Source organism: Peromyscus eremicus, chromosome 1, assembly GCF_949786415.1.
Source record: "Peromyscus eremicus chromosome 1, PerEre_H2_v1, whole genome shotgun sequence".
NCBI classification, from domain to species: Eukaryota; Metazoa; Chordata; class Mammalia; order Rodentia; family Cricetidae; genus Peromyscus; species Peromyscus eremicus.
In genome coordinates, this window is record NC_081416.1 from 101,228,988 (window position 1) to 101,255,256 (window position 26,269).

The window sequence follows — 26,269 nt, forward strand, 5'->3', positions numbered from 1 at the left end:
TTACTAGTACTAGAAGCTGGAAGGGGCGTGGACCTGCGGGTCTGAGTCGATCGCTGAAGAGCTGGTGGACTGCCCGATGGATCTCTGGTCTTAGTGATCTCTCGGTGGCGGTTCCCCTCTCACCCATGAAGCATGGCTTTTTTGTAAGTGGATGAGAACAAGACAGACCATCCATCCCGACTCAGCTGGTTCCAAGCCGGTCCCCGCCCTCCACTGGAGGCTCTGTTACCATGGCAACTAGGTTAGGGCGGAAGTGGCTTAGAAGACTGACTCTCACTAATCAGGTGACTCTCCAGACTTCTGCACGTGACACAGGAGCCCAGGCGCGCGCTCTACCTAATCAAGACGCCGTCCCTCTTTCACCGACAACTGACAGTGCTCTAGAGCAATGGCCTATGAGGCTCCCCTAGGAGACCCCACCTCTCAATAGTGAAAGGACCAATTAGAATGAGGCAAAGAGAAGTAACGCCCCAGGTTTCGCCCGGGTTTGACAGACGCAATTGAGGCCATCCTAAGAGTCCCTCCGCCCCTAGCCATTGCGGCCCGCGACGGACGGACTCGCTGCCCAATAGCACGTCCCTTGGCCGCCGCCGGGTCCCGCCCTCTCAGGAACGGAACCAATGAGCACGCCAGCTCCCGGCGGGGTGGAGGGGTTGCACTGCGGTAATATGGCTCTTCCTTAGCCAGCGGCGGTGGCCAGTGCGGGCGCCGAGCTGCCGGGGCTCTCGGGTAGTCCGTTTCTAGGCTGCAAGGGCTCGGCGGATAGCGGCTCCGGAGGCGGCGGCGGATGCAGGAGGAGTGCCCGCCTGGCCGCTCGGCGGCCCAGGGGTCCAGATGAGCTCCTGTGCCTCTCTCGGGGGCCCGGTGCCCCTGCCACCCCCGGGCCCGTCCGCCGCGCTGCCGTCCGGTGCCCCCGCGCGGGCCCTGCATGTGGAGCTGCCGTCCCAGCAGGTGAGCCAGCCGCGAGACGGGGGCGGAGAAGGCCGGGAGAGGAGGTTGGCTAGGCTCGCGGGACTGAGGAGGGCTGACAGGAGGAGGACCCCGAGTCCTGGGTCGGGGGAGCCGGGCGTTCCCGCGCTCAGACCTCCGCATCCCTCCGGGAAGGCGCCGGGGAGCCCTGCGCCCTGCTGGCAGTCGCCGCGCTTTCTCTTTCGCTCCCGCGCCGAGGAGTCGGTTTCTGCACTTATTCCTAGCGTTGTGGGATGCTTCTTTCTGCTCCTCCTGAGAAAGGTATTTGGGACGTTGGGGTTTCTTTCCCAAGTCTCAGATCCTCATGGCACACTTTACTCCCTCGGGTGAACGCCTGGAAGGAGGATTTGAAGTATATATTTCATATCTTGGATCTTAGGTTGCAGGGGTATAAGGACGAGAGAACACTGACTTTGGAGATCTGACAAATTTCTTGGTGACACCCGCCTATCTATAAAGTACGTCTTCCACTGCCCTCCCTCAGTCCCTCAGGGGTGAGACTCCGCAGGGACCTTAGCATTGAAGAGGACCAGGACAAACTGTCAGGCATGGAGAGGTTACCGTGCTAGGGCTGTGCAAAGTGCTCATTGAATCCTCACAACTCCATGAGACAGCTGTTTTTATCATCCTGATTTTTCTGTTCTAGAAACAGGCTTGTTCACTGCCTTCCTGTTACTGTTACTGGTGGGGCTGGGCTTCCAAACACAGCGTCTGACTGCAGACGGTGCACCCGCATAGTTTGCTTGAGACTTGAGCAGCGACTCCACCACAGTCCACACAGGACAGAGCAAGCTCCCTTAGACCCTTCCTGTAACTTTCCATCCTTGCCAGAGACAGGAAGGAGCCACACAAGAGCGCAGAGGCTATGGGAGAGAGGGCCAGGCATGAAGTGGATCGGAATGTAAAGGAAAGAGAAATGTTGCTCACACATCCACACTCCCAGCCCCCGCTACCCGGTGCCCTACGAGTAGGGAAGCAGCATTAATTGCAGAAGCAAGACTCTGTAGTAGGAGAGAGCTTAAGAGATCAGAAGCCATGTGCCCTGATTTTGTGGTGGACTTTGTGGAGAATATTAGGAGTTGGAAGGTAGTGAGGTTTGGATTGCATTTCGAGGTCGTAGGAGAGGATGAGAGCGTCACTGGGAGAGCTGTTTGTGGATTGGGCATTAATGTGAATTTTTGTATGTGTGGGAGGTGAATTGCGAAGGGGTGCTGGGAGAAGCAATAGTGGGTACTGTTAGAAGCAGCCTGGAGAAATCCTGGAGTTCTGGGATCTAGCTGGGCATAGTCTAGGGGAGCTATGAGAACATGTGGGGTTGGAGAAGAGAAAGCATCATTTACTACACAGAGCCTGTTCTTTTAGTAATAGTTCAGTTTAACACTAGGGGACATAATCCAAGCAAACTGTCCACGGACTCAGTTCAGCTCCATTTGCTAGTGTTTGTCGAGTTTCCGGATTGGTGGGTAGTGGCCTACGTTTGCAGCTGGATGCTGCATGAGCTTGGCATGCTCTTTACCGTTTTCTGGGAGTGTCATCCCGTTAGGCAGCCTATGCAACAAAACACATTCCTTCTGTGGTTGATATTAATTTAGCTTTCTAGATCAAAGTTGCTCAGGTTTTGGGAAACAAATATATTTTAAAATAAGCATTTTGTTAATTAATTGTATTAATGTACTATATAACACAAGTTTCGATAGTATTAGCCTCCTCCCACCCTAGCTGCTTCTAGAAAGATTTGGGTTTGCCCAAGAGAGCCCACAAAATTATTTATAAAGATGTATAGTTTTATCTTTTTAAAATTTTAATTAATTAATTATTTTTTTTTAGCAGGGTCTCACTATGTAGCCCCTGGATAGGTTGGAACTCACTATGTAGACTAGGCTGGCCTTGAACTCACAGATAAACACTTGCCTCTGCCTTCCAAGATGCTGGGATTACAAGTATGCATGACTACACCTGGCTGGAACTACAGGCTTGTGCCATCATGCCAGGGTTAGTTTGTTTTATTTTACATATCTAATCCGGAACCTTTCTTTTCATGGTTGAGTACTAGCTATGGTCCACTTACCCCTCCACTGGCTCTAATGTGACCGTACTATAGCTCTTCAGTCACCTCTGCTTCTGGGTCCTCTGTGTAACTGTCATTTAAGCAAGAAGCTGTGGTCATATACTTTGAAGACTGTCATTTTTGGTTGATATTTGTCATTATTCGGTGAATCAGTAGAGGCTCAGCCAAGGAGGAGCATGCTGCGCACCCTTGGATTTAGGAGTCTTAAAATAAAACTTTTTTTTTTGGCAGAGACATTTAATGTGCCCTTAATATTAAGCTTAACTGAGAGAATTTCTTTCCTCTTCCAAAGCTCCTCAGCCATGCTCTCAGATACTCAGAATGCAGACATTTTTAGAGGTTTTTAGTGATTACCCTTTTTGGAGGTCACATGTTCCTTTAAGAATGCATAAAAGGAGCCGGGCGGTGGTGGTGCACGCCTTTAATCCCAGCACTCGGGAGGCAGAGGCAGGTGGATCTCTGTGAGTTCGAGGCCAGCCTGGTCTCCAAAGCGAGTTCCAGGAAAGGTGCAAAGCTACACAGAGAAACCCTGTCTCGAAAAACCGAAAAAAAAAGAATGCATAAAAGGGGAGCTGGAGAGAAGGATCAGCAGTTAAGAGCACTGACTGCTCTTCTAGAGGACCCGGGTTCAATTTTCAGCACCCACATGGCGGCTCACAACTGTCTGTAACTACAGTTCCAGGAGATCTGACACCCTCACACAGATATACACGCAGGCAAAACACTAATGCACATAAAAAATAAAAATAAATAATTTTAAAAAAGAAAGAAAGAAAATAAAACATTAAAAACATTAAAAAAGGAATTCATAAAAGAAACAGACTCTTAGAAAATGCACTTAATCTTGCATGAGTCTTTGATTTGTTTAAATGGAAAACTTCAGATTGAGTCTTCCTAAGTTGGCTTAATCCTTTCCAACTAAAAATATTACAAAATGCAGCTATTGGACTTTTTCTTGGATAGTCTTTCATATATATGTGTATCACCCACATTTTTCATCTGTCTATGTATGTGGGTCTGTGCACATGTGTGTAGAGGTCAGTGGACAACTTCTATGTCATCCCTGAGACACTGCCGGCCCATTGTTTGGAGACAGGGCCTTTGTCCACGTTGCTCTGGAACTCTTGCCTGATGTTGCTGAGTGCTAGGATGCCAGTGTGTGCTGTCACACCTTCCTGATTTTTTTTCCTCCTGTGACACCCCGCTTCCCGTTGAAGGGCTTTTGGATTATTTCCAGCAATTCTCTATCCACTGCACTGGGTGGCTATGTTGAAGGATCTCTCAATATATGCGATGTTCTGTAGGATAAAGTTAGAGCAGTGAAAACACAGGATTCGTAGTGTGTTTGTGGTTATTTATTTGTTCGGCTGGCCTGGAACTCACTATTTAGATCAGAATGGCCTCAAACTCACAGGGATCCACTTCCTCTACTGATAGGATTAAAGGCGTATACTTCCACTCCCTCCCAGCTGTGTGTGTGTGTGTGTGTGTGTGTGTGTGTGTGTGTGTGTGTTTGTGTATGTGTGTGTGTTTGTATTTAAACCCATAGGAATCTTCCTATTTACACATGTACCATTATAATAGAGCTGATTTCTCTTTATTTTTGCCAACTTTGGACATTGAGTGTTTTCTCACCTGAGTTTATTGCTTCAGACCACATATGTGTGCTCACGTGTGTGCGTATGTATTTGTTATTTAAATGTGCATTTCTTTAGCTGTTGGTTATATTTTAACAGCTTCCTTTATTGCATATTAGACAGTATGTTAAGCACATGGTCTCAGTTTTCCTGCCTAACCTTATGAGTTTCAATATCTTTGCATGTATTTTCTTGCTACCTGAATTTCTTCTGTGAAGCGCTTGTTTGTGTCCTTAGCATTCGCTTTTCTAATTGTTGTGCTTAAGATTTTTATAGTCTGGAAGAATCCTTTTCTTCCTTCCTTCCTTCCTTCCTTCCTTCCTTCCTTCCTTCCTCCCTCCCTCCCTCCCTCCCTCCCTCTCTCTCTCTCTCTCTCTCTCTCTCCCTCCCTCCCTTCCTTCTTTCCTTTTCTCTTTCTTTCTTTCTTCCTTCCTTCCTTTCTTTCTTTCTTTCTCTCTCTCTCTCTCCCTCCCTTCCTTCCTTCCTTCCTTCTTTCCTTTCCTTTCTCTCTCTCTTTCTTTCTTTCTTTCTTTCTTTCTTTCTTTCTTTCTTTCTTTCTTTCTTTCTTGTTTTTATTTTGAGAGAACTGGGTTAGCGCTATTAGCCTTTATTATTATTGTGAATTTTATCTTAGTGTGTGTGTGTGTGTGTGTGTGTGTGTGTGTGTGTGTTTCTGTTTCTGTGTTAGTTAGAGAGCATGGTTCTAGGAGGTCAGAGGACAACCTCAAGTGTCGGTTTCCACCTTAAGAAGAAGAATATTGTTTTCTCTGTGGCATATGGCAGGCTAGCTGGCCTGCATTTTATAGGAGTTTCTGGATTCCAGAGTAACCGACCCTTGCTTTATGTTGGTTCTGAGGACCTGAACTCAACTCCTCTCACTTTTAGGGCAATGCTTGCCCACCATCTCCGTCATCATCGTCATCATCGTCATCATCGTTATTGTCGTTGTCATCTTCATCAAAGTACTGGGGTTGAATTCAGGACCTTGCACATGCTAGGCAAGTCCTCTGTCACTGAATTATAGCCACAATCCTTTCTTTACATTTTTTTTTTTTTGAGACAAGGTCTCATTAAATTGCCCAAACTTGCCTTGACTTGATCTGTAGCCCAGATGGGCCTTGAGCTTAAAATTATTTTAGGTTTATTTATTTTATTTTATGTGTATGAGTATTTTGCCTGAATGTATGTGTGTACATCACATGTGTGTCTGGTGCTTGCAGAGTACAGAAGAGCCTGTCAGATCCCCTGGAAAGGGAGTTACATATGGTTGTGAGTTGCCATGTGGGTGCTGGGAATTGAACCTGGGTCTTCTGCAAGAGAGTTGCCATGTGGGTCTTCTGCAAGAGCAGTAGTAAATGCTCTTAACCTCTGAGCCATCCACCCAGCCCTGCATTTTAGTATTTTGTAAGCGAGGAATTCAGTACCATCAAGAACGTGCTCAGTGTTCAGCTTGGAACTTTTTCGTCGTCCCAAGCAGAACCTGCAGACCAGTAAACAGCTCTCCATTTTCCTCCACACTCGCGCTTTCATGTTTAACTCTCTTCTACTTTCTGTTTCTATGAATTTGACCATCTAGGTTCTTTAGGTATGTGGATTCTTAGTGTTTGTGCTTTTGTGTCCGCCTGATTTCCCTCAGCATAATATTTTCAGGGTTCATCTTCGTCGTAGCGTGTGTCAGAACTGGTCTCTCCTGCGAGGCTCACCCACTGTGTGGGAGCCCACCTTTGAAATGCTCATCTAGCCAGTCAGTGAGCCTTGCTTTTCACGTGCTTATTTTCTGTGCGTAAATACCACGTAGCATTTAGTTGTTCTGGCTCCTTTTGGCTGTGACAGTTTCTGACACTTTCCCTTTTTTGATGCCCTTGACTGGTCACATTTTTAGGATGTTTCTGTGCTAGCATTAATATGAATTGTCTTTCATAGTTACCCTAGGGTTGTAGGCTTTTAAGAACAGGGTTTAAGAGTGAGGTACCATTTTACTATGGCAGATGTACATACTATTACACTATTTTTTTTTTTTTTTTTTTTTTTGGCGGATATGAACTGTGGTCCCTAGCTGAGATGTTAAGGGACTAAAAGCTTTTTTTCTCCTATTCCCCTCCCTGGCTCCCAACACAGCACTTTTGATACCAAGTGTGGGAATTTTCCTCAGAACCACGGAGCTCTCCAGTGGGTACCAGTAGTGTGATCTATAATTAAATAGTGACACTAGCTACCTGGAATTCACAGGTTAAAGGCTTAGCCCCACCCCCATGCCCTTCAGATGCCTATCTCAAACCTGGGCTTTCCAGAACTTCTGGCCAATTGGGTGTAAACTGAGGGTTTTTACAGCCCCCTCTCCTCACCCCCCAGTTTTGATCATCTGCTAGAATGGCTCACAAGGCCAGGAAAACCTTTCAGTTTACTGGTTTATTTATTGTAAAGGAAATGGGGAACAGTCAGATGCAAGAGAACGGTGTAGGAAGTGGGGGAAGCTTCCCTGTCCTCAGAGTGCTCACCCTCAGGTTTTCGGAGATGGTTATGTAGACACTGTTGATGTCTAACTCAGTTGCCAGTTCCTTTCCTGAGGTGAGTGGGGCTGATAGATAGGCACCTGCCTGCCAAGCATCACCTCCTTAGACTAGAGGCGCTCCCAGGAAATGATCTGTGTCAGGAACCAGGGTCAAACACCTAAACCAGAAAGGAGGATTTCCCTTCGAACTCCTTGCTGGGGGAATTAGGAGGTGAAGTTCTAGGGATTGAAGACCAAGATAAGTGTTTACTGTGCATCACCACAGGTAGTGAGCAGGTAGTGCTCACCTAAGACATCACCACACAGCAGGTAGTGCTCACCATAGGCATCACCACACAGCAGGTAGTGCTCACCATAGGCTTCACCACACAGCAGGTAGTGCTCACCATAGGCATCACCACACAGCAGGTAGTGCTCACTATAGGCATCACCACACAGCAGGTAGTGCTCACCATAGACATCACCACACAGCAGGTAGTGCTCACCATAGGTATCACCACACAGCAGGTAGTGCTCACCATAGGCTTCACCACGCAGCAGGTAGTGCTCACCATAGGCTTCACCACGCAGCAGGTAGTGCTCACCATAGGCTTCACCACACAGCAGGTAGTGCTCACCATAGGCATCACCACATAGCAGGTAGTGCTCATCAGGCCCTGCTGGAAGCCTGCTCATTGTGGAATATTATTTTAACTAGGCAAAGATGTGTTACATTTGTTTATGCTGTGGAATATTACTTTAACTGTGTAAAGGTGCACTGCATTTGTTTAATTATGTAAAGATGTGGGTTTTTTTGTTTTTTGTTTTTTTTTTTTTTTTTTTTTTTTTTTTTTTTTTTTTTTGCTTTGTTTTGTTTTTCGAGACAGGGTTTCTCTGTGCAGCTTTGCGTCTTTCCTGGAACTCGCTTTGTAGACCAGGCTAGCCTCGAAATCACAGAGATCTGCCTGGCTCTGCCTCCCGAGTGCTGGGATTAAAGGCGTGTGCCACCACCACCCAGCTGTAAATATGTGTTTTTAATTATGAAAAGATGTGTTGCATTTGTTTCCCCTTGCCTGCCTAAGGCACCTGATTGGTCTAGTAAAGAGCTGCAGCCAATAGCTAGGCAGGAGAAAGAATAGGCAGGGCTGGCGGGCAGAGAGAAGAAGTAGGAGGAGAAATCCAGGCTCAAGAAGAGTGAGAGGAAGAAGAGAGAACAGGGGAGATATCGGCCAGCCAGACATAGAGACAGCAGGAAAGTCAGACATACAGAAAGAATGAAAGATAAAAGGCCCAGAGGCAAAAGGCAGGTAAAGAGAAACAGGTTAATTTAAGTTAAAAGAGCTAGCCAGAAATGGGCCTAAGCTAGGCCGAGTATTCATAACTAATAATAAGTCTCTGTGTGATGATTTGGGAGCTGGTTGGTGGCCAAAAGCAAACTCCTGGTGACCTGCTCATGCTGTCCCACTCTTTCCTAATGTGCTCCTGGACCAATCCCTCTGTGAAGTCCACATAAGGAGTGGGGATTCTGGTTCCCACACCCCCTTAAGGACAGGGTATCTACATAAATTATTTCCAGTGATTCCATGAATATTTCAATCCTTTTACAGATGAGGAACTTGAGGTCTAGGTAACTTTCTGAAAAGTCATGGGAGCATCCACTTTCGAGACTCTCATTCCCAGCCACCAGTTCCCACTTACTGTAGCCATCCACTCCGTAGGGTCTGATGAAAAGATTCTAAGATGCCGAAATGTTGCCACCATTTTAGTTTATACTTGACTCCAACAGCAGCTGGACTTAGCAACGTGTTGCTTAGAACGTAGTAACTCAGTATTTAGTTGCTTATGTGACTTCCCTTAAAGACTTTAATAGCTTACAGAGAGTCGATTGAATAAGATTGAAACATACTGTAACAAAATGACAGAAATAAATAGAATCAGATAGAATGTTTAATGTAGTTGTCAGTGGTATTCACTTCCCCTTTACATGCTTGTGTTTATGTATTTGTCTCTATATCGCCTAGGCTGGCCTTGAACTCATAGAGATCCACCTGCCTCTGCTTCCCAAGTGCTGAGATTAAAGGCATGCTCCACCATGCCTGGCCATATATACTTGCTTCTTCTTTTTTTTTTTTTTTTGTTTTGGTATTTCGAGACAGGGTTTCTCTGTGTAGCCCTGGCTGTCCTGGAACTCACTCTGTAGACCAGGCTGGTCTCGAACTCAACAGAAATCCGCCTGGCTCTGCCTCCCAAGTGCTGGGATTAAAGGCATGCACCACCCCCACCCCCACACCCCACCCTCACCCCCGGGCTTATACTTGCTTCTTAATAATCCAATTTATGTTTCTGATTTTTTTTTTTTTTTAATCTGTTGTGTTGGTAAGGCCAGGGCGGGCTCAAGGGAAGCTGGATCTTACTGGGGACAGATGCGTTTTGCAGCAGTTCTCTGCCCTGGACTATTACTCATTCCATAAATGTTTATCAAACTTCTTTGACTCAAAGAAAGGAAATGCAATCTATAGTCATGAATCTGTAAAATAAAAGCATGGAAACCCTGAGCAGGGTTGGCTCTTGTAACTAAACCATGAGGAAATGTTGGAAGCTTCCGATGTCCCATCTTAAAGTCATTATTTTATGTGACAAAATGCCATCAAGAATTTAAGTGCTTATTTTGTTTGTTGTTATTTCTTTGTTCTTCACGTGAAAATGTTTAGTTTTTCTTTGAAGGGAAAATCTATGTTCTTATTTTGGGTTTACGTAAAGATTTCTTCACAGAATCACAGTTCTTAGTTCTTGAGTAGAAAACCCAGAAGTGAAACTGTCTGGAAATAGAGCAGAATTGAAAGTTGGGGCAGCAGTGCGTGCTAAGATGACAGAATTTACATCTTCACAGTTTCCAGATGTGCATTTTACTTTTATATTGATTTTTGAGACAGTGTCTCTCTATGTAGCCCTGGCTATCCTGGAACTTACTGTGTAGACCAGGCTAGCCTTGAACACATAGAGATTCACCTGCCTCTGCCTCCCAAGTGCTGGCATCAAAGGCCTGTGCCAGCAGGATGGACCACAGATGTGTTTTTTTTGTTTTTGTTTTTGTTTTTGTTTTTTTAAAGACAGGGTTTCTCTGTGTATCCCTGGCTTTCCTGGAACTCTATCTCTGTAGACCAGGCTGGCCTTGAACTCACAGAGATCCATCTGCCTCTGCTTCTTGAGTTCGGGGATTAAAGGTGTGTTGCCAACCTCTGCCCAGCCCGTGTGTATTTTTAATACACTGTGTAATTCTACCTGCAAACCAAAACATACTTCTCCTGTGGCAAACCAATAGTGGTCATTTTTAGTGAACTAGGGTGTGTACAGTTATAAACTCTGAGTTATTTTAGAAAAATTAAAGACAGATATGTTTTAGAAATATGGGTTAAATATTTGCAGTTGGATACTTTAGGTTGAATGGCATTGGTTTTGTCTTGTACTGCTAGTTATTTTTGATTGTATCTGAAATGATAGTGGAACATACAAAAAAGGAAAGCTTTTCTTTCTTTTCTTTTTAATTTGTTGTTCATATTGTTTTCCATCTTACTCTAAGGTGGAAACTTAGAATAATGGAATTTTACAGATATAAAAAAACCTGATGTTCTCAAAGGTGAAACTATTTGCCAGGCCATGAATGTGCTCTGGAGACCTCAGGTACTTTGTGTAAAGAATCTGTAGGGAGCGCCGGACTCTTCAGCTCCTCGTCTTCTAAGCAGGTCTGTGCTGCTGAGAACCTGTTTCTTTAACTCCTTTCTGGGCCTTGACATGGTGTCCCTCCAGCTTTGGTGACATTAGGCTGGAACCAAGATGGAGTGGTGGCATTGTTTTAAAGTTCCCTTTAAGGGCAGGGTTGAACACTCGGATTCTGCCCCTGCCCCATTCACGGTGTGAACCAATGAAGCTTTGAAATGGTCCCCCTGCCCTCCCCTCTGGACTCCAGGGCTGGTCTTCCTGTTTTGTCTCTGTGCTTTACCAGCCTGTCCCTTTTTGAGTATTTAATGCAAACAATAATACGTCCAGTCTATATTGTTTGCTCCCAGGGTCCGTGGAAGAGTCTAACCACCAGCTGAGGACTCTAGTCTGAGGGATGTTCAATGAATCTAAGCACACTGAGTTCGTTAGTCCATTCACTTTATTCTTCTAAGTCAATTCTATCTACACAGTTTCTTTTCTGTTCTCATACTTAGCTCCTCTCCGTCCCTCCTGCCCTCCGTCCCTCCTGCCCTCCGTCCCTCCTGCCCTCCGTCCCTCCTGCCCTCCCTCCGTCCCTCCTGCCCTCCCTCCGTCCCTCCTGCCCTCCGTCCCTCCTGCCCTCCGTCCCTCCTGCCCTCCGTCCCTCCTGCCCTCCGTCCCTCCTGCCCCCTCCGTCCCTCCTGCTGTTCTCTCATCACTCTACCTAGTTCTTTCCATCTCTGTCCTCATCTTCGTTCTTCTCAATCAATTCTTTTCTTGCAGTTCCCTCATATCTATCTTCTCTTCTTCTTTGTTCCCCCAAGGGTGTGTGTGTGTGTGTGTGTGTGTGTGTGTGTGTGTGTGTATGTATGTATAACAAAGTAAACTCTCAGGCACAAGTATTCTGATAAGAGTCACACTTGGCAAAGACTTGGTCAGCTTAATTGGTGACTGACAACAGCTGTAGATTGTAAAAAGTTCTGGCTGTCTCTTTTTTTTTATTTTGCAATACAATTAAGTTCTACATATCAGCCACGGATTCCCTTGTTCTCCCCAGAATATTTATGTATGTATGTATGTATGTATGTATGTATGTATGTATGTATGTATTTATTTATTTATTATGCAATCAGTGTTCTGGCTGCGTGTATGCCTGCAGGCCAGAAGAGGCATCAGATCTCATTACAGATGGTTGTGAGCCACTGTGTGGTTGCTGGGAATTGAACTCAGGACCTCTGGAAGAACAGCCAGTGCTCTTAACCTCTGAGCCATCTCTCCAGCCCCCTGGCTATCTCTTAAAGGGATAGCTACAAAGATTACAAGGAAAGAAACCAATGAGAGATTTAAGGAAAAGGCAAAGAATATGTGTACTATTTTATGTGATTAATAATATCCAGATATGGTTAATCAGTTAACAGCCTTTTTCTGTTAGTCACCTGAATGTCAGGACCTATATATAATTAGTCTACTGAGCCTAAAATCTTGCATTAAAAACTGGTGTAGAAATAATACAAAGTGTTAATTGTTTTTTTGAATCAGAGTGGGGAGGTGCCCGTGGAGGAAGCTTAGGGCAACATAGGTGCTATTGATCTCTTGAAGGACTAAGATATACCCAGGCCAGACACCTGCACTATCACTTCTGGTTCACTATAATTCTTCTGAAGGGTTTTTATCTAACAAGGTCAGGCACCTGCAATTCCACTCTGTGAAAGTTCTATGAAGACACTTTGTTTGGCCAATATTTACCTTGTCAGTGGCTAAGGATGGAGATGTAAGACCTCTAAGTGTCTATAGTCCACATGGAACAATAGACCTAGTATGAAGCATATTTTAGTGTGTTTCTATTCATAAAAATTGTACAGTTAAGTAAGAAACCATCTTCTAGACTATCCACAATTATTGTGCCCATAAGATTGAGATGCAGTCATGAGATTATATGTACACATAACATGGAGATGCACGGTAAATGGGGAGAATCACAGCTGTTATTACAGAAGAAATTTACAAGAGACAGCCAGTTCATTCAAAAGACAGCAATTCCATAACCCCTTGTGTGATGGTCTCCTCTAACAGAACCCTTAGTTCTGATAGGTTGACCTTCTGAACTCTAGTTGTCACTGCTGTATACTCTCATGGATTTTTGTTACCAGTGGCTCTCAATAAATATTCTTGGGAACAATGACTTCTCTACCTCCTTAAGTTTCAGAAACAGCAAACATCTGGTAACTGGTTTTTCTCCATGCCAGCAGCTTGATTCTGTGTAATATTTAGCACTGATTGCTGTATACGCTACTTGTGATGTTATTAGACATTTTTAAAAAATGAAAACTTGCAAAGCGTGTTTGTGGAGCCTGAGATAAATAATCCTAAAGTTGAGCATTAGAACCCAGCACTTGGTGCTCCATGGAAATGGTAGCATTTTTTTCTTTTTCCTGTTATGGTGTTTAGAATATTCTAAAAGATGTGACCAGACCTTTTAAAATAACAAGATATATCAGGAAGCTGAAACTAGTGTCTACCTTTGGTAGTCCATAGGTCCCTGAGCAAGGAAAAATGGAACAAATAAAAGAAACTGGGAATCAGGCTTCTGGTTTATGTTTTTCTACGAAAAACTTGTTGACTTTTGCCATGACGGTACTTTTTGTGACTAGCGATTTACTTTGAACTCTGAGTAATTCAGTATGTTCATACTAGCCAGTGTTAAACCAGTTCCGAGTGCTGAGTAGGAAAGACTGCCCAGCTGGCCGTTTACTCAGTGGATATTCGTGAAGTGCCGTCTCTGAAAGTGCTAGCACTGGACCTGGAGCTGGACGTCTTGATGTAGTCGTCCTGACTGCGTCTTGGAGAGGATATGGAGTATTTCCTTCCTCAATTCCAAACATTCTTTGTATGAGAGCTAATCTAGAAAAACCTTTAAAAAGTCTTCAAGATGGAAATGGTTTTATTTAGACTTATGAGGGATGTTTAAAATTTTGTCCCTTTTGAAAAGAGAAGAGTCTTTGGAAATACTGTTACTGCTAATGTGTTAGCTTCCACGAGGAGCCTGCCAAGGTTTGATCCGTAGACTCAAGCATGGTAGGCAGGTGGGCCGTGGGCATTCACGAAAGGTTGAGGGTGGGTTACGGGACCACACTCTTGACAGGTGTATGATTGTACTCATAGGAAGGCATTTCAGGCTTCTTTTCATGAAGTAATTAAATGGAGTTTATTCTACGTGGAGGATTTTCAGGACAAATAGGAAAATAAAGAGCCAGCTGCCTCTCTACTCTGGAGAGATTGATTTATCTCCACCAGAAGACACCATGTAGTTATTAGATTTGTAGAATTGCAGAATTTCTTTTCTTTTTTAAAGATGTTTTTAAATTACGTATCTATTTGTTTTGTGTACGTATGTGGTGGTCACAGGACCACTTTCAGGAGTCGGTTCTCTTCTTCTGCCAGGCAGGTCCCGGGGATTGGACTCGGGATGTTAGCCTCCATGGCAAGAACTATCTTGTCCTTTTTTTTTTTTTTTTTTTTTTTTAAAGATACGGTCTCATTTTTTAGCCCAGGCTGGCCTGGAACTTACTAGTAGTTTAGGGTGGCCTCAAATTCCTATCAGTCCTCATGTCTCAGTCACTCTGGTGCAGGGATTGCAGGCCTTGCCTCCATGCCTCGTGTTAAACTGCATTTGTTGATGGAATGATTGTAAGTCTGGGGTGGAACTAAGGGGCTGCCTGCTTTGTCCCACTGACCCATCTGCCTATAGGAGCAGGTTTGCCTGTCTCTCTGGTTCAGTTCTGAAGCTGTCTACCTGGAGTTAGTCTTAGATCCTGGAAGCTGAGGATTGATTCTTACAAGACTTCTGCTTCAGACTGCCTCTGCAAGTCTCGGGCTGCCTGCACTTCTAGCTGGGATCAGGGAGCTCCCATTGCCCTCGCCGTGGGTTCATTGTTTGCTGGAATGGCCCCTGGAACTTTACAAACCAGCTTACCATTACAGCATGCAGCACAAGAGCTCGAAATGGAGAGAATCGCAGAATAAGGTTTGGAGAAGGGTCGGGGGGTGACCTGTGGGGTATACCACCCTCCCAGTGGCCCCATGTGTTCAGGTCAGAACCTCCTGTGCTTAGGGCTTCACGGTAATTCTGTTATACAGACATGCTTATTAAACATGGTCATTGATGACTGCTCCGCTCTCTACTCCTTCTCCCCCTTGTAGGGCAGGGGTTGGCGTAGAAACTTCTAGTCTCTATTCATGCCTTGGTCTCTCTCTCTCTCTCCTCCCTCTTTTTATTTTTTTGGGTTTTCAAGACAGAGTTCCTCTGTGTAACAGCCCTGGCTGTCCTGGAATTCCCTCTTTAGACCAGGCTGGCCTTGAACTCAGAGATTTGTCTGCCTCTGTCTCCTGAATGCTGAGAGGAAAGGTGTGTACCACCACCACCCAGCTATGCCTTGGTCTTTTGTGTGGAAGCTCTCTGGGGCTCATATCCCTGTTTAGTTAGTTGATTGACTGTCTTTTTTTTTTTTTTTTTTAAAGATTTATTTATTTATTATGTATACAGAAGAGGGTGCCAGATCTCATTACAGAAGGTTGTGAGCCACCATGTGGGTGCTGGGAATTGAACTCAGGACCTCTGGAAGAGCAATTGGTGCTCTTAACCTCTGAGCTATCTCTCCAGCCTCTGATTGACTATCCTTTACAGAACATTTCCTCTTGTTAGCTTCCTGTTTAAAAAAAAAAAAAAAAAAAAGACAAACCCCTCCAAATAATTTATGAAGAGATTTGACTTTTGAAGATTTGGAGTTTTAGAGGTTTCAGTCCATGATTGGTTAACCTCATTATTTTGTCCTTATGGTGAAACAGCCTGGGCTCCATGAGCACAGTGGCACAAAGCTATCTACCTTTGATTGGGATATGGAAGGAAGGGGCTGGGATCCCACCATCCCTTCAAGGGCACATGCCTGAAGACTCCCACTGGATCTTAACTCTTAAAGTTTGTTCTACTTCCCAATAGTGCCATACTGAGGACCAAGCCATTAACACACAGGCCTTTTGGAGATGTTTTAGAACTGGTCTCTGGTCCCCCATCAGTTCAGGATCCAGCCACTGTCTGGATATTACATTTAGTCAATTTATCTTTTTTAAAACAAAGAACACAGGCTTCCCTTTAAAATTGTCAATGCTAGGGAGTGGCTCAGTGGTAAAGCTCTTGCCTATCTTACATGAAGCTCCTGGGTTTTCACTCCAAGTAGTAGAAGGAAGGGGGCAGGGGAAAGAAAAAAACCAACCAACCACAAAACCTCATCTTTGTCATGGTAGTGCACACCTGTATCCTAGTACTTGGTGTTTTTCAACTTCTTTTTGTAGTAGTGATATTCAGAGGTGTTGCTAGTAAGTCATGAGTAGTTAGGAGATACTGAACTATCCTGGTTTATTAGGATGTGGCATGTAAGGGGAGCTTTGTAAAGATGAGAATGTCTGTGGGTGGTGCGGGGCTTGGGGATGAAGATGGCACTGGAGCTCTGGAGCCTTTGGACTTTAGTAATGCTTGATTAGGATGAGAGGAATTGGGTTAGTTTCAAAGAAAAGGATGTAGCAGAAAAAATACAGAAAGGAGAAATCAAAGTTCTGCCTTAGAAAGACCAACTTCTGGCTTGCTGTAGTCTATGCCTGGAACCAGCATGTTCAAGTTAAATGCATCTCAGTGCCTTGAACCTTCTTAAATTGTCTGTAGCTTGATATTTGCAACTGAACATTTGTTTTCAGAAGAGGAAGTTGATACACAGGCAGGAGAAGGAAGCCGCTTTTCCTAGTGTGACGATAGCTTTGAGGCAGTGAATGAAAGACGTCAAAGGAAGAGACGTGTACCCATCATGCTGAGACAACAGTAATGAGCATGGCTGGCTGGCTACAGCTGGGTGGAACACAGGAGACCTGAAAGGCCAAGAGGCCTCACGGGTTTTGAGGCAGGGTGTCTGAGAGGCGAGCGTGGTGCACCCATCTGGGAGATCAGGCCTGTGGCCCTGGTTTGCTTTTGCTTCTTCCTAACAATGCAAATGTGAGTGTTCCCTTTACTTCGGTCTCAACTTTCTCATTAAGAAATAAGTCTGCCACTGTAAATCTCTGCTTCCATTGAAAATCTGTAGACCCTTCATGTCCACGGTTACTGGTTGTAGTTAGAACTCCTCACGGTCACACGCAGTCAGGGAATGGCCATGACATATGTCTGCGTTTAAAGATTTGTTGCCATCTGCTATTTTAAATGTAAATTTATTTTCATTTAAAAATAGGGGATAAATTCCTCTGCTTTCTCATGGAAAGTGTGTATAAAAGACTACAGTGCCCAGTCACCCTACCACTGTGTTCTCTCCTGGGACAAGTAATGTTCTCATTCATACCTAAGCCTCTCCAGGGGTTGCATCATTGTATTCTTTTCTCTCTGTGAAACACACATGGCAACACAGTAATCATATAAACTAGTGAGAGACTATGGTGTTCTTCATGGCCGTGCAGGATTTTTCACTGTAGGATCTATAACTTAACTACTGGTGGACATCAGTTTTTTTACTGATCTGAGCCATGCTTTATTATATTTGCGTTAGTTAGCTTCGTGTTACTGTAACATACCTAGGACAATCAGCTTACAAAGACGAGTGGAATATTTTGGGTCATGGATTTTGAGGTCTCAGTCTGTGGTGAGGTAGCTTTGGTACTGTGGTGGTGCTGCTGATCATGGTAGGGAGCATTTCCTACAGCAAAGAGCCACTTCCCTCTTGAGACAGACTCTAAAGAGGAAGGGGAGGACCTGGGGCCACACTGTCTTCAAGGACACACCCCCAGTGACCCTCCTCCTAGTCCCCGCTGTCTCTTAAAGTATCACTCTGGGGGACAAATCTCTGGACTTTGAAAGGGTACCCCAGATCCAAACTATAAGTTGGTAGAAGCAGGAGGGTCAAGAGCTTGAGGGAAGCCTAGTGGGACTGCATAGTGAGTTTAAGGCCAGTGTGAGACCTTGTCTGTCCCCAATCACTGCAAAAGAAGAAAGATCCAAACTCAGTGGATCATGTTGCATATCTGCAAGTATATTTTTAGCCCAGATGGAGAAGCGGAACTGGGTTTTGAAGGATGTGTGCATTTGTCGTCTAGATGTTGCTGGGTGGCTGTTAGCGTAGGTTTTTACCAGTTGCACTGCTGTCTGCAGAATGCCAGCTTTGCCAGTGTTTTGCCTCAAAACGCTATTAGCCCCTTTGACCTGTACCAATTTTACTGACGTTTCATTGCATTTATTTTGTGCACAAGGTTTTTTCTACATTTAAGTACTCTTTGTATTTCCTCTGTGAATTATCTATTCATATTCTTTCCCATTTATTGGAATTTTGTTGGGAATTGCTAGGAATTCCTTATGTGTCAGTGAAATTGCTTTTGTTGCCTGAGTTTAAATATTTTTCTCAGGTTGTTTTTTTTCCTTTTACTTTGTCCTTGGCCATTTTGTCGCATAGAGTTGCTTTTGGTTTTGTTTCTTGTGTTTTTTGAGACAGAGTCTCACTCAGTAGCCTAGGCTGGCCTTGAACTTGGTGTGTAGCTCAAGTTGACCTGCAACTCATTATAATTTTCCTGCTTCAGCCTCTTAAGTGTTGGGATGCTAGGTGTGAACTGCCATATTCTGTTGTCGTGTATAATTTTAAAGCATTAAAAGTTTTGTGCTCCTTTTTTTAAACTTCTTAAATTTTATTTGTTATTTTGTGTGCATGTGCGCACACATATGTGCACATGTAGTGTAGATGAGTGGAGGATTGTAGACTACTTTGGGGGTTCCTCCTTCCACTGAAGGTCCTAGGGATGAAACTCAGTTTGTCAAGACAAATACCGAGTATCTTTCTGACCTTGAAAACATTTTTTATGTAGTACCTTGTTTTTCTCATATTGCATCTAAATTTTGTGTTATTCTTAGATCTTTGAACTTATAAAGTTTCTTTGGGTACTTTTATGCTTGAACTATTTGCATTTCAGTATATTTAAATTGTTTAAAAAATTAAAGTATTTTAACATAAAGTACAAATGTACATATTTATGGGGTACTGTGTGATGTTCTGACATAAGTATACTTGTGTATGTTACTTCTTTAGCCATACACATGAACAGTGTGATGTGTATGTGGGTGTGAGTAGGTGTGAAGGACAGTGTGTGTGTGTGTGTGAGTACGTGTGAGGACAGTGTGATGTGTGTGTGTGAGTAGATGTGAAGGACAGTGTGATGTGTGTGGGTGTGTAGGTGTGAAGGACAATGTGATGTGTGCGTGTGTGTGTGTGAGTACGTGTGAGGACAGTGTGATGTGTGTGTGGGTGTGAGTATGTGTGAAGGACAGTATGATGTGTGGGTGTGGGTGTATGTGTGAAGGACAGTGTGGTGTGTGGGTGTGAGTATGTGTGAAGGATAGTATGATGTGTGTGGATATGAGTATGTGTGAAGGACAGTGTGATGTGTGTGGGTGTGAGTAGGTGTGAAGGATAGTGTGATGTGTGGGTGTGAGTATATGTGTAGGACAGTGTGATGTGTGTGTGTGTGTGTTTGTGAGTATGTGTGAAGGACAGTGTAGTGTGTGTGTGTGTGTGTGAGTAGGTGTGAAGGGCAGCGTGATGTGTGTGTGGGTGTGAGCACGTGTGAAGGATAGTGTGATGTGTGTGTGGGTGTGAGCACGTGTGAAGGACAGTGTGGTGTGTGTGGGTGTGAGCACGTGTGAAGGACAGTGTGATGTGTGTGTGTGTGTGTGTAGGTGTGAAGGGCAGTGTGATGTGTGTGTGGGTGTGAGCACGTGTGAAGGACAGTGTGGCGTGTGTTTGTGAGTAGGTGTGAAGGACAGTGTGATGTGTGTGTGGGTGTGAGCACGTGTGAAGGACAGTGTGGTGTGTGTTTGTGAGTAGATGTGAAGCACAGTGTGATGTATGTGGGTGTGAGCACGTGTGAAGGACTGCTCCGTTGCTCTAACAGTGTGATGTGTGTGGGTGTGAGCATGTGTGAAGGACAGTGTGATGTGTGTGGGTGTGAGCACGTGTGAAGGACAGTGTGGTGTGTGTGTGTGTAGGTGTGAAGGATGGCGTGATGTGTGTGTGAGTGTGAGCACGTGTGAAGGACTGCTCCGCTGCTCTAACAGTGTGATGTGTGTGTGGGTATGAGCACGTGTGAAGGACTGCTCCGCTGCTCTAACAGTGTGATGTGTGGGTGTGAGCACGTGTGAAGGACAGTGTGATGTGTGTGTGGGTGTGAGCACGTGTGAAGGACTGCTCCGCTGCTCTAACAGTGTGATATGTGTGTGGGTGTGAGCACGTGTGAAGGACTGCTCCGCTGCTCTAACAGTGTGATGTGTGTGTGGGTGTGAGCACGTGTGAAGGACTGCTCCGCTGCTCTAACAGTGTGATGTGTGTGTGGGTGTGAGCACGTGTGAAGGACTGCTCCGCTGCTCTAACAGTGTGATGTGTGTGTGGGTGTGAGCACGTGTGAAGGACAGTGTGGTGTGTGTGTGTGTAGGTGTGAAGGATGGTGTGATGTGTGTGTGGGTGTGAGCACGTGTGAAGGACTGCTCCGCTGCTCTAACACCTTTATTGATTAGTTGTCATTTCTTTAGAAGTTGTCTTTAATTCCTTTTTCTTCTTTTTTAAAATAATTTTCTGTATCCTCAAACACATAGTCAAATTTGTCGCCCTATTAAACTTGAAAAAGTCTTTAGACTCTAAGATCCTTTCAGTCCTTATTCGGTAGTATTTTATTATGGAAATTTCAGTGTACTGAAAAAAATATGGCAGTGTAAATGAAGGTGTTAGGATTACAGCTGTGATCATCATGCCTCTGTCTTTTTCTTTCTTTACAGCTCTGGCTGTCCTGAGACTTGCTTTGTAGAACTGGCTCTTTTTTTTTTTTATTTTTTATTTTTTAATAAGTGTTTGGAGAGAGGTTCTTGCTGGCCTGGAACTAGCTGTTGCTTAGGCTGTCCTCCAACTTGGACCTCTACCTCTGCCTCATGAGTGCTGGGTTTACTGGGTTGTAAGTGTGGGCTGCCACACCTGGGCTCAAATTTCTATTCCTTATGTACCTTGTATACTGTGACTTGAGGGAGTGCCATGTTTTCTTCCCCACAGTGAGGTTTTTCTTTTGGCTACATGAATTTACTGATATTTTAATTATTGTCTTAGGGCCCACGGCCCGCAGTCAGTGCCCCACCGGCCAGTCAGGGCTCCCAGTCACAATATATAGGTTTAAATTAAGTCTTTATCCTTCTATTTATCAATAAGACTGGCGTGAAAACCTGCTAGCTCGGAGAGGTTGAGTAGCACCTAGCTGACCTTGCTTTCTGGCCAGAGACACTGCAAGAGACAGGTCTTTTCCCTTGTCCCAGACCCGAAAGGAAGCGCCAAGCTGAAGTCTTCTCCCTTTCCTTCCTGTGAGTCTTCTCTACTCAAATTGCTGGCTCCTCTATGGCCGATTCTGGTCAGCTAGTCGCTGGCTCCGCCCCCTGATTTAACTTTATTGGCATCAGAGTGTGATCAAAATATCCCACAACACCACAGTGCCTAAGCATAGTGTGTGAAGACAGTATCAGTGAGATGGGAGGACTGAGCTGGGGAGGAGGGGGAAGGAGATGTAGATGGCTGTGCTGGTTGTCACCCCAGCGCCCTGTTCCTCAGAGCAAGGCAGAGGGTAAATGGAGGAAAGGGGCAGGTTCGAGCCGAGCTTGAAGGTGAATAGGGTAGAGGTAAGAAAGTAAAGAAATGCCCGACGTTCAGAGGTCTTCTCTGTTTTTGCCATGGAGGAGCCTGTTTCATAATTTAGTAGTGCTCAGTAAGTGATGTCATTAAACTAATGCTTGGTCTGATTTGAAGTTGGAAAGCAGAGTTAATGTTAAAGGCTCCAGTTGAGAGCTGTGTAATCTGTGCCAGAGGACGCGCTCAGTTATGAACAAGAACTGTGAAGTGGTTCATGGGGCATGTGCTGTGGGGTTAAGTCTGTGACAGTGACTCTTGGCACCATTTGATTAGGGCTGGAGGGCTAAGCCTTCGTTTCTAAAGCTTTCATCTCTCAGAACTTTCCCAGGGAGTCTTTCAGGTGGGACCGGAGGCTGAGAAACCGTGGGAAGTGTTGCAACACCCAAGGGGCGTTTCTGGTTTTGAAAACTCTGTCTGACTTGATATTGAGCTTACGTCCCTGTTTCAGTGACTGAGTGTCTTTGTCCTCTTTGGAAACGTGGGGAACAAATTTTCTTCAACATTTCATTTTCTTGTCCTCCATAAAGTTAAAGCAGATGAACCGGAATCTGAATTTACCTGAGCTAACGTGGGTCTTAGCCCTTAGCTGCCAGTGAGTGTGGCTCCAGGCTGAGAATAAATTCCTGAACCAAGGAACAAATGAAGCCAAGAGTGCAAGTGTGAATAGAGAAGGGCCCCGGGACAAGTGTGAAGACAGTTGTAACGCAGATGCTTGGAAGAAACCTTTTCAAAGCGTCTGCGCTAGCAGCCAGCACACCAGAGTGGCTTTTCCCACAGCCGGTGAGCTGAGGATGGTATTTACGTCGTTAAAGGGCTGTAAGCAGATCAGAAAGAAATTGTAGAGAGGCTGGATGTGCCCTGGATAGCTTAGAAGTCCCTCTGTGACCCTTTCCAGCTTGCAGACCCCTGATCCCTGATATTCAGGAAATATAATTGTATTCTTTCTATGAATAGTTAACATTTTTTTCCTTGGCATTTCATACCCGTTCTTAGTGACCTTTTAAAAATAGTAATATGTTTTCCATCGTATGGGTGTATTAACATTTAGGCATGTTTACTGAATTTTTGCTTTTTAAACAGTACTGGAACATTTTGGTAATGTCTAAGTGTCCTTGCTTCAAGTGAACAGTTTACACAGCTTTTCTTACTTGTGTTGGCCTTGGCCTGGTTAGTCAGGTAGACCTCTTTAGGTATCTGCTGCTGTGTAACAACTAAAGAAATTAGTGGCTTGAACCACTTATTTTGCTCCTAAATCCGCAGTCTGGCCAGGGTTTTGTGGAAACAACTTTTGTCTGCTGGGTGTCACTTTTGGAGGCTCAGAGGCAGCAGGTCTGGCTGCCTCCTGGGATCAGCTGGGGCTGTGAAGAGCACAGTGAGGTCCCTCCATGCAGCTCTTGTCCTCTGTGCTGTATGATGGGATTCCCAGGAAGAGCCTCCCAAGAGGATGGGGGAAGCCGTGCTCTAACTGTTTATGACTTCATGCCATCATAGTCATCCAGAATTCTTTGGGTCATGGTGACAGATCTGCCATGTGTGAAGGTGCTGGGAATATACAGCACACTTCTTCATTGTGGTGGGATCGCATCACATGGTATGCAAGAGAGCGTGGACATGGGAGGCACCAGTGAGCTGCGTTTGGAAACCAGTCTGCCACATAGAGGAGTGTTTGGTTTTTATATGTTTAATGGTGGTCATGGTTCTTTTCGTGTGTTCAGTGATGGTTTATTTTTTCTCCCATGGCCTGTCTTTTCGTAATCTTCACCCCCAACCCCCCTTTTTCTGGGCTTTGCATTAGCGACTGCTGCGTATGTCGTTGATCGGTAATGGCTCTTGTAAAATTAAACAAGCTGGATTCAAAGTTTGTTTTGGAAATACCTCACTGATGACTTGAGAATTGTGTTAGACTTTTTGTTGCTGTAATGAACTATCAGGCAGAACATTCTAATTATCCTCTGTCCATCCTTCTTCCTCCTCCTCCTTTTGGTACAGTCAGGGAGCCCAGGCTGGCCTCTAACTCCTGATTGTCTCCACTTACCAAGTGCTAGGACATTTGCTGCTGTGTCCAGCCTCACAGGACAGCTGAAAAGGAGGAAAGATTCATTTGACTCAAGTCCTAGTTCACAGTTCTTGCTCCGTTGATCCTGCACCTGGCTTACCATGCTTTTATGGCAGCAGAGGTGTGTGGCCGAAGCTAGTCACCTCATGACAGACAAGAAGCTGGGAGAGACAGGACTGAGGCAGAGATGAGACACCCCTAAGGACATGACCCAGTGACCTACTTCTAGACTGCTTCCTAAAGTCCCCAGAACCACTTAGAATACAACACTAGCTGGGGACCAAGCCTTCACACATGAATCTCTTGGGGGCACTTCATATCTAAATCATAACAGGAGTCATCGAAATAGCCTGTGGGATGGTTTTGTCTGGTAATGGTGGGGACCCACAGTCCTTTGGCTTTTAAACAAGAGCACAGGAAAGGGATGGTAGAAGAAAATCATCGTCTTTTGCTCCTCAGCCTCCCTGACTGAGTCTCCATCAGTGATGAGGCACGAGATAAGGATGCCTCAGTTCCTTTGGGCACCATTATGCCTGAGAAGCCAGAACACTTCAGGTACCAGGGAGGGAAAGATGACAGCTGGCAGGGACAGAGAAGCCCAGTCGGGTATTGTCACTACTGGAAATTGCTTTGGGTTTCTGTTAGTCTAGTGATTTGACTGACTGTAAAGCCTTGTATGCGGTGTGCGCTGAGATTCCAAATCATATAACAGAAGTGGATTTACCCAACAGAGATAGGGATATTTAAAAGCATTTATATGAGCTGGACTTGGTGGCTTGTGACTGGAGTCTGAGAATTGAGGCTGAAGCAGGAGGATCTCCCGAGCCCAGGAGTTGGAGACCCACCTGTTCAATATATAGAGACCTTGGCTCAAAACCAGACCAGACCAAATCAAATTATTTTTTTGTGCTTTGCTACTAAGTGCACTGTGGGATTAAAAAACAAAAACAAAACAAAATCAAAACTGTCTTTTTGTCTGCAGTGGTGAAGATGTAATCTAGGGCCTTGGGTTGGGTGTGGATGTGTTAAGCAAGTAAGTGCTCTACCACTGAGCTACACGCCCAGCCCTGGATAAATTAGTTAACAGTTACTGTACTAAGTCCTTTCCAAACCCGTGGTCTTTGACTGATTCATAGTGATGAAATTACTGTAATTTGTAGGGTTGTAATGACTACTTGTTGATATGACTGCATCCCAGTCTTGACTCTTGTGGCCCTGTCGTTCTCTGGTTCCACTGTGATGGAAAGGTGGCAGCCAGCATCTCTGGTCCTGGACCCTTCCCAGCTTCAGGGCCAGTGGAGTAGGCCGAGTCATCCCCTCCAGCCCCAATTATTTCTTTTTTTGAGTGCTGGGAATTGAACCCAGTACCTTGTGCATGCTCGGCAAGCACTCTGCCACTGGACTACATCCCCAGCCCTCTGCGTGGTCTTTTGATTGATCCTTGAAGAGGTCAGATTGCAGAAGCTTCACAGACAGTGATGGGGTATGTGCACTTTCTTGTAGAGAGTTTGGCAGTGTTTTCCATTGGTAGTCATGCAACAAATGAAATGTGGTTGTTGTTTACAGAAGATTCTTGTCACCGGGCGGTGGTGGTGCACACCTTTAATCCCAGAACTTGGGAGGCAGAGGCAGGCGGATCTCAGTGAGTTCATCTACAAAGCAAGTTCTAGGACAGCCAGGACTGTTACACATGGAAACCCTGTCTTGAAAAAAAAAAAATTAATGCATCTGCTATGGCTAATGTGTGGAAGTCAGAGAACAGCTTGAAGAGTCGCTTCTCTCCTTTTACCATGAAGGTCCCAGTATTGAACTCAGGTCACCAGACTTGGTGGTAAGTGCCTCTACCCGCTGAGCCATCTCACCACCTCCCGGTTAGAAGTTCTGAATGAAGGAGTTAGTAAAACAGGTAGCAGGAAGTGGCTATGATCTAGGGTGTGAAAGGCTGTTAAGTAAGCAGAAACCCTTGAGAAGTTCATAAATATATTTGGAGCTTTTCATACTTAAGCATTAGGGAAGCTCCCTAGACAACGGCCTTCTTTCTTAAGGAATTGTGGTCTGTACACAGGGAGAGAGCATTTGGTTGGCATGTGAATGGACAGAAGGTCTAGGCTCTTTTAGCTGATGCCTGCGTAGATGAACATGAATGTTCCTCAGGAGAATGGGCTGGCTGTCAGCTGGAAGGGAGGGTGTGAAGTGTACTTAACACTGAGTACTAGGTGCCTGTTAAAAATTAATTTATTTTTGTGTGTGTGTATGATGTGTGTGTGGGCATGTCAGAGGACAGCTTTGTAGAGTTGATGTGAGTCTGGGCATTGAACTCAGGTTGTCAGGCTTGTTCAGCAAGTGCTTTATCCACTGAGCCATGTTGCTGACCTCTATTAAGTCTCTAAGAGAACTCACTTTGAGGGTGAACATGATTTGCCCAGGCTTCCGTGCTGGCATCATTTTCTTTTGAGAAACTGTCTTGAGATGTAACCCTGGCTGGCCTAGAACTTGATAGTAGTCCAGACTGGCCTTGGACATGTGGTGATCCTGTCTCTTGTCTGCCAGGTGCTGGGGTTACAGGTGTGTGCCACCATGCCCGGCTCTGCCAGTATGGTCTTCTGCTAT

The 26,269-nt window shown here is 45.0% G+C and overlaps 1 protein-coding gene across 1 annotated transcript in view; it reads left to right on the top strand.

Moving 5' to 3' along the window:
* The first annotated feature begins 282 nt into the window (after positions 1–282).
* Positions 283–26,269, top strand: part of Uvrag (UV radiation resistance associated) — a 274,915-nt gene continuing 248,928 nt past the window's right edge. The window contains exon 1 of the mRNA XM_059270780.1: positions 283–951. Within this exon, the coding sequence (XP_059126763.1) occupies positions 835–951 (117 nt within the window). The 5' untranslated portion in view covers positions 283–834. The remainder of the gene's footprint in view (positions 952–26,269) is intronic.